The following is a 7927-nucleotide window of genomic DNA, read 5'->3' as shown; positions in this document are numbered from 1 at the left end:
GGGCATACCCCGTGGTGCTGCTGTGTTCCGGCTCCCTGCACAGCACCCACCCTCCTAGCTCTTCCTTCGTGACTCCCCACCCAGCTGAACTGCTACTTCCTTCCGGAGGCCCTCCTAGCCTCCCGTGCCCCAACGCTTTCTGTCCTGTCTTGCCCTCTGGGCTCTGTGTTGCGTTCCCTAGGCCAGGACAAGTGGACAGCCCGCACGGGGCTCTGTCCAAAGGGTGGTGGCTCCCTGCAGGGGATGTGGCTACCAGTGGAGGTGCCATGCGGGGTGAGGGGGGCACTATGGCTTGCTGTGGGTGGGCAGTCCCTCCTGCACAGTTGATACTATGTGGGTGAAAGACGGGCAGGGCAAGGTGCCACCTTCTAGGGACGTTGAGGGGCAGCTGTTGCCAGAACTGGACCTAGGGTCCCTACTCTGGGAAGGCCACATCACCGACAGCAGGAGTGGCCCACACAGCCGTGTCTGGCGATGCTGTGGCTCTCGTGCCCGACTCCAGCCACCCCCCATGGGTGGGAACTCACGCAGGGGCGCACACTCCAGCATCACTTTCAGGACACACTCAATCTAGAGAAGTCCCGGGGAACCAAATACCCAGCCCCTTGCAGTCACGTGGATTCCGACTTGGCCGGGCCCTGCAGACGGCAGGGCTGCCCGGGAGGGTTTCCGGGCGGTGGTGTGTACAGAGGGGTGGCCACTTCTTTCTCCTGGCAGAATGGCTGTGGTTAATTTTAAATCCTACATTTCACTTCAGTATAAAAGGTGAGGGTTGTAGTATAAGGAGGCGCTCTCCCCAGGGGGATGGGGACCCCTGTGCCATGCGACGGGGACCCTGGGGGTTGAGTGCTCGGCTCAGCTGAAGGTCGGCAGCTGGAACCCACCGGCTGTGGCACAGGAGAGAGTGGAGGGAGTCTGCCTTGCACAGCCTTTGCCCGAGGACACCCGACGGGGAAGACCCGCTGTGCTACAGGTGGCAGTGAGTCAGCGCTCCCGAGCAGGCAGCGGGTGCCACAGGACCAGTGACTTCTGTGTGCCCACAGCTCTCAGACATGTCATCGTGAGCTCAGAGCACCCCTCGGGCCCCAGGAGGAGGTCCACCTGCCTGCCTGTCTGTCCTCTGCCGGGATGCCTGCGCAAGGGCGTGTCACTCAGAACTGGGTCCCACACCCACCCTCCGACCAAGCCTGGGTCTCCGCCTACTTCCCCTCTCAGTGAGGGCCCCTCCCCGCACCCAGAGTGCTGTCCTACACCTCCTCCCCTCGCCCCCATCACGCAACACACACTTGTCAGCCCAGCCTTCAGAGAAGACCCAACCCGGCCACCTCTGCCATCCGAGATAGCCCCCGCAGCTAGAGGGGCCACGAGGCGACCCCACCTCCAGCCGCCAGGGCCCACTCTCCCCTCACACCAGGGCCTGATCATTCTTTGTTCCGGGGTGGGGGTGGGTAGAAGGCTTGTCCACCACCTTGTTTGGCAGCTTCCCATGTGCCGTAGCACAACCACCCCCCAGGTCTCCAGACACTGCCCAGTGTCCCCTGGGGAGCCAAACTGCTCAATGCTGAGAGCCCCCTGCCTCGAGCACACAGGCACGCCAGCGCCCGTTCCCACACACGTGCTGGCCCTTCTGAGAGACAACTCCTGCTCCAACACAGCAGTGCCTGCCTGCAGCTCGTCCTAGGCCAGAGAGAACTCTCTGGGAGGTCAAAGGTGCTCATCTTACAACCACTTAGCAGGCCCCTCCCTCACAAGCTTCAGCTGGAAATTACCTAGCAGATATCTGAACCTGTCTGCCAGGTCTGCTGGGAGACAGATATGCATGGGGCAGGTCTCCTCACCCCTACTTTTCAAGGGCAACCAGGCTCCCCAGGGTCAAGGCTTGTAAACTCTCAGTTGCTCTGGGAAGAAACTCCCCATTCTGCTTCATTTCCGCCCTCTGGGCAGTCTCTCTGGGAGGAGTGACTACACCAGGGTAGAGCAGGTACTCGGGGGAGGGGACAGTCACCATAGCACCCTGCTCCCTTGGCCTCCCCAACTCCAACACAGGCAGTGTGGCTTAGTGTGTAGGAGTGATTGGGGCTCAAAGCCTGCCGCTTCTGCTTCTGCCACTGTGACCCTAAGAGAGGAAACCTCTGGTCCCAGCATCCCCAGTGGTAAAGGGATCAAGCCAACCACTTCCCGGGCCAAATCAAACTCCCCCGGGGCATCCCAGTCTGCTGCCTCCACAGCCTTGGTTTTTAGTTCCACCTGAGCCTGTCCCCACTGCTCCAAGGAGTCACCAGGCCCTCGGCTGCCCCTTCAAGGGCCCAGGCTCTGTCCTCCCAAGTGGCTTACACAACAGACCACTTCCTCTCCTGGCAACCTTTGCTCTCGACTCCTGGTTTTTCTTCTGCTTTGGGGCCAATTTCTCCCTTGCTAGCTCCGCCCCACCCTCCCCAAAACCCACGCTGTAGGAACCAAGGGCTGGAGTGGGCCTCTCCCTTTCATTCCTTCCTCTCAGGAATCTCATCCATTCCATCTACAACCCTCCTTCTGCCCCTCAGGGAGCCCCCACTGCTTTCATGATTCTGCCTCGGGCTCCCCACCTATTCTGTAGCCACTGACTGAATTCCAGCCCCAAACACACCTGGTTGCTTTCAGCCAGAAGCCCCAGTCAGAGATGGCCTCAATCGTGGGCACTCTTTCTGGAACGTCCATCAGTTGCACCTCCAGTGTACTTCCGACCCACATGCTCTGCTCCCACCACGGCCACTTCCACAGCCTCCACGTGGCCTCTGGAAAGTGGCCGCCCAAACCAGCGACCCAACCAAGCACCTGATGGGTGTCAGTGGGAGGTCAACTCTGCACTGACCCCCCCCAGGGGTTTGGGGGTACAAAGGCTGCTTGTTCAAAAGTAGACCAGGCCTTCTTCAAAGGAGTCTGCGTTGTGGTTGATCATCCACCTGCATGCCCCTCCTAAGATAACCACAGACCCTAGGTCGAACTGCCCCAGCCCCACAGGGCCCCAAAGTTCTAACTTTCCCGGAAGTGGACCTTGGCCTCGTCCTTCTTCAGAGCAGCTGGCTGGGGATTGGGGAGCACCAACCCTTGGGTTAGCAGCTGGAGCGCTTGCCCACTGGGCCACCATGGCACCAGGGCGCATGGAATGCCAACACGGAGATCCTACAAGGCGAACTCCTAAGGGTTTCCTGAGACTGGGAATCCCAGTGAATTTGAACCGTGACCTTGTGGTTAGCAGCCTGGTGCTCAACCCACGGTGCCACTAGGGCTCCTCACTGTGGCCGCTAGTGTCTGCCCGTAGGTTCTCGAGACTGGAGTTGTTTAGGGGAATAGAAAGCTCTTTTTCGCCCTCGGCTTCAAACTTGGGACTGCAGCCTAACGTGTAACCACTGCACCCCGTGGAGCTAATGGCGACGTCCATCCTATCTTCCCACTGCCCATCCCAGCCCCTCAGCACCCCCACAGGGACGGCTCGCAGGGCCGGACCTGCGCTGACCTCTGGGAGCGCGTTCTCCCACTCCTCTCCCCGGCGGCCTGCTGCTCAGACGGCCTCCGAGCGCATCTCCAGCGGCCTGTTCCCTCTCTGTACTTGCTGTTCCCTCGGCCCAGAACGCGTCCCCAAGGGCCTTTGCTGGGCTGAAGACCCGACATTCCGCCTGGGCCCTCCCCGACCCTGCACCCCACCTCGTTGTCCACGTGGCACTCCCCCGCCGCTTCCGTGTTTGCACTGCCCCCCAGCCCCCGCCCCGGGATGCGGCCTGCGGGCCGGGGGTGCGTCTAACCCTCAGCAAGGTCCAGCGCTGAGCACGGGAGGGGAGGGGTGGGGTGGGGGCGCGGCGCTCAGGAAGTACTGGTGAACTGCAGGGTGGGGCGGGGGGCTGGCCGGAGGGCGCCGAGCCACCCCTGCACCGCCCCTCTGCGGAGGGGACACGAAGGCGTGACGGGAGCGCGGGCGGGCGCCGCGCCGCCGCGTCCAGGAAGGGACCGGTCTCCCGGCCCAGGCCCGGCCCTCCTGGGTCCCGGGAGCACGGGTGGGGGAGACCCCCCGCGCACCCACTCACCTCCGCCCTGGCGCTTCAAGTCCGTCCCTCCACCCGGAAGTGCGAGGCCAGCCACCCAGTCGCGGGAGGGGCGACTTCCGCCGGAAGCTCTCGAGGACAGGGTGGGGCGGGGCCGGCCTGTCCGGCAGGCTGGGAGTGGACCGGCTCTGGCAGCAGGCGCCCGTGGTCGCGAGCTTACCGTGCGCTGTGCGGACGCCCAGGGCAGCCGCCCGCCCCCCGGGAAGCCCTGGCACCCAGCGCCTGCGCTGCCATGTGTTGTAATTGTGTGTGTCCCCCTTGACCCGGGCCCGTGTCCGGCTCACAGGGGATCCAAGCCACTGTTCACGAAGGAAGTATTTCCCTCCTGCCCAGCCCAGCCACGTAACCACAACGATCAGTCTGCACTGCTCGCAAGCCGGCTTTGGGGAGGTGGTGGATGGCAGTGCCACAATGCAATGATCGTGTTTCATAGATGAGACGGTAATCACAAACGGCTATGGACCATCTTCCGGGAGTCCTGGTGGCAAAGTGCTACCCAGGGAGCTGCTCACCCTGCATCACTCTCATGAAGATGTAAAATCTCGGGTACCCAAGTGGGGGTTCTGTCCTGTTTGGTCGGTGGAGTCAGAATCAGCTTGCGTGTGCCTGGTTCACAGCCTGAGTCCTGATCTCCATGGGGCTGCGTGGAGTGAGAACTCCCAGACACAGGTCTGGGAGGACCTCACAGGAGGGTCTGAGGAGGTACATTAGGAGGCAAGGGTGGGCCGGGCTCACATACTGAGGCAGGGTGGGATTTTGCTCTCCTCCTCCAGCCCCCTTCTTAGCTCTTGGGCTGTGTGACTCAGCCAGGCCCCCTGGCCCCTCTAAACGGAAGGCTCAAGGCCAGCTTTGCAAGCAGAGCTTTATGTAAACTGCTGCCGCTGCTGCTGCCACCTGGCACCCCTCAGGCATCTGTTCCGTCAACTCTCATGGAGCGGGGCACCCACAATGGCACCCATCGCAGCTCAAGGTCTCTGCTTTCCGCAGCCCTCAAGGCCTCTCCTGCGCACAATTCCAGTGCCTTTTATGAGGCAGAGGAAAGCACCTGTTTTCATCCCCACCCTCACTCAACCCGCCCAGCTACCAAGGCCAAGGAGGTTTGGGGCAGCAATCTCAGCACCAGCTGGAAGGCTGAGCCCTGAGCACAGGCAGGCACAGGGGAGGGAAGGACCCCTTTGTAAGCATGAACACCACGCTGCACCGGGCAGGGGTTGTCCCTGGCAGGGAGGACGTGTTCCCGGGGGAGTACTGTATGCCTGGCTCAGCTGTGTCCTGAGGTACTCTGTTGAACCGTTTCCCTGTTGTGCCCAACCAGCCGGAGCAGAAAACACTGGATTCACAACCTATGACCGTCCTTGCTCAGGAGGGTGTGCAGTGTGTGGTGGTGGGGGGAAGGAGAGTTGAAAAACAGGAGGGGCTTCTGAAGGTGGCTCAGGGTCCCAGGCGGAGCTCTCCAGCACCCCCCAGACACTATACCGTGTCCTGTGTCGCAAGGAGACCTCTTCCCTTGGACAGGGAGCAAGCGCAGCAGAATGGTGGTTTGTACATGAAAGAGTATTTATTGAAAACTTGGTTACTGACAGGAAGCTCCTGGCTGCTTTCGGTTAGAATCTTGGCTCACAAGTGGAAATGTTATTATTCTTTGCCCCCAGTTTCATTCCCCACTAACATCGTATCCGAGGATAAGTAGATCTTCTATAAATATATATACACGTCTGTATAAGTATGGCCTATAGTAAAGAAAATATATAGTACACTCTTCATTGGACAGTACCTACCATGCGGGGCTACCTCTACAAATGCCACTGAGTCCGAGAGCATCCCCGGAGAGGCCGGGTGTGTGGCTGACTCATGCTCCAGCACCAGGGGCGCTCCAATGGCACCCCGAAATCACGGCCCCCGGCTGAAACCACAGCACTGGGCAGGGGAGAAAGGCAAGGGCAGGTGTCCTGGGGCCGGCCAGACTGCTGTCAGGTTTCTGCCCTGGAAGGAAAAGGTGTCGGCGTGGGGGCCTGGGACCTAGTGATCTCCTTTGGGCTCTCCCAGCAGAGTTCCTTGAGACTGAGAGGGTGGCATGCCACCCGGAGGCCTCTGACTTGCAGGCTGAGGCTGAGACTACGTCAGGGAGAAATCTCCACCTGTCCTGAAGGTTGCATGGGCAAGAGATCTGGCGGCTCCCGAGAGGGAGCGGTGAGAGCCAGTCTCAGAAGCAGCAGCATCTTGGCACCGTGTGAGGCTAGAGTCAGCCCTGATGGAGAAGACGAAAGCTAAAGGCCCAAGGCTCCTGCCAAGAGCACAGCCGAGGCCGAGACCCGTAATCACAGGCGGGGGCCTCACGAAAACAGCCGCTCAAGGTCCCCCACGGCCCGGTGCTCCTGTCTTCTGTAGGCAGCCTGCCGGCCCGGTCCTGCTCAGCAGGGGCCCTGCCAACCTAGGCGCGGGTGCAGGGAGAAAAGGTGAGCGGCTGCAGTGAGATCCGGCTCCAGAGGCGAGATCTCAGGCTCACGCTGCTCATGCCTCGTGGCCGATCCCAGGCCTCGGGGTGGTGGGAGGGCAGAGCACCTGCCCCGTGACTCTGAGCTGATGTTGGAGGAGTGGCTGGCCCTGACTGGCCACCACAGTCCCCACAGAGTCTGTACAAGCGAACGAAAGACAAGGCACCCGGCTGAGAGTTTCCCCCGGGCCGGGTGGGCCCTCCGGCCTGGCTCAGCCGTAGTGGTACACAAAGTCATAGCTGCTGGGCTCCTTGGGCACTGGCGGCGGAGCCTCGGGGATCTGGATGTTCTCCAGGTCCAGGAGCCGCAGCTTCATCTCCATGCTCAGCAGTGTGTCCAGGTCACTCTTGGTCAGCTCGCTGGACATGTCCTTCCCCAGCAGGGCACTGAGGCCGTCGATCCAGATGCAGTACTGTGGGGAGAGCGAACAAAATGTCGCCTGGTGACTGCTGCGTGGCGGGAGGGCTGCCACGTCCCCTTGTGCAGGGACACACAAACACAGCCGTCTCCCGGGGCTCAAGCCTGCCGCCCAGAAACCTGGATTAGCAGCAGAGAGGGGTGGTGGTGGTTTACTTTCTGGAAAGATCTGGCTATTAGGAGGGGCTCTACCATTTTCACTCCCTAAAAAATGGGACTTTTTAAACAGGCAACTGATGAGTGCCAAGAAGCCAGCCCTGGTGGTGCAGTGTGTTAAGCACCAGGCTGCAAACGGAGAGACCAGCCGCTGGAACCCGCCAGGAGGACCAAGGCAGGGCAGCTCTCCACAATCACGAGGGTGGTGGGGAATGCCTGTTAGGTGAAAAAGTGGGGCGCCAACAGGATCAGGAGGGTTTCCATGTCCCTGCTGCTGCTCCTTTGTTCCTTCCCAGTGGAATCCCTCCAGCAACTCAGGCCCAGCCTGTGTGCCCGCTGGCTGCCAGCCTGCCCTCAGAGCGCACTGAGTCATTTCTAGCCACTGCTTTCTAGATGGGCAAGGCCCACCTGACTTCCAAACCCAGGCTGAACCCACTGCTGTGTGTGGCGGGGCACCCTGTCGGGGAGGCGCTGGGGCAGACCCCAAGAAGAAACAGAAAGGAGTGCTCTTCCTTGTTACCCGCAAGTAAGTGGCCCCTAGAAGCCTTACACCTTTCTAACGACAGGCCCCCAGGTCGCTAAAGCGTCACCCAGAGCTCCCAGCTCGGGCAGGGCTGGGGGATCCCTGGGGTCACACAGTCTTTTAGACACCCTGAGGCTGAGTGCCTGGAGGAAGAGCTCCTGGTGGGCCGGGCTCACATACTGAGGCAGGGTGGGATTTTGCTCTCCTCCTCCAGCCCCCTTCCTAGCTCTTGGGCTGTGTGACTCAGCCAGGCCCCC

General features: G+C 61.2%; 2 protein-coding genes across 6 annotated transcripts in view; both read right to left on the bottom strand.

Annotated features, from left to right (window-relative positions):
* Window positions 1–4083, bottom strand: part of SLC35C2 (solute carrier family 35 member C2) — an 11428-nt gene extending 7345 nt beyond the window's left edge. The window contains exon 1 of the mRNA XM_045295405.1: window positions 4062–4083. The gene's annotated coding sequence lies outside the window, so the exon portion shown is untranslated. The remainder of the gene's footprint in view (window positions 1–4061) is intronic.
* A 1532-nt stretch (window positions 4084–5615) lies between these two features.
* The window catches only part of ELMO2 (engulfment and cell motility 2), a 29051-nt gene continuing 26739 nt past the window's right edge, over window positions 5616–7927 (bottom strand). For all 5 annotated transcript variants that reach the window (XM_045295162.1, XM_045295163.1, XM_004698034.2 and 2 more), the window contains one exon: window positions 5616–6986. In XM_045295162.1, the coding sequence (XP_045151097.1) occupies window positions 6786–6986 (201 nt within the window). In that variant the 3' untranslated portion in view covers window positions 5616–6785. The remainder of the gene's footprint in view (window positions 6987–7927) is intronic.

The sequence above is a fragment of the Echinops telfairi genome, unplaced genomic scaffold (genome assembly GCF_000313985.2).
Source record: "Echinops telfairi isolate 266 unplaced genomic scaffold, ASM31398v2 ScPeMD7_5592;HRSCAF=6446, whole genome shotgun sequence".
Lineage (NCBI taxonomy): Eukaryota > Metazoa > Chordata > Mammalia > Afrosoricida > Tenrecidae > Echinops > Echinops telfairi.
Note: the sequence above shows the minus strand (reverse complement) of the source record. Positions and strands in the feature narration are given on the sequence as shown.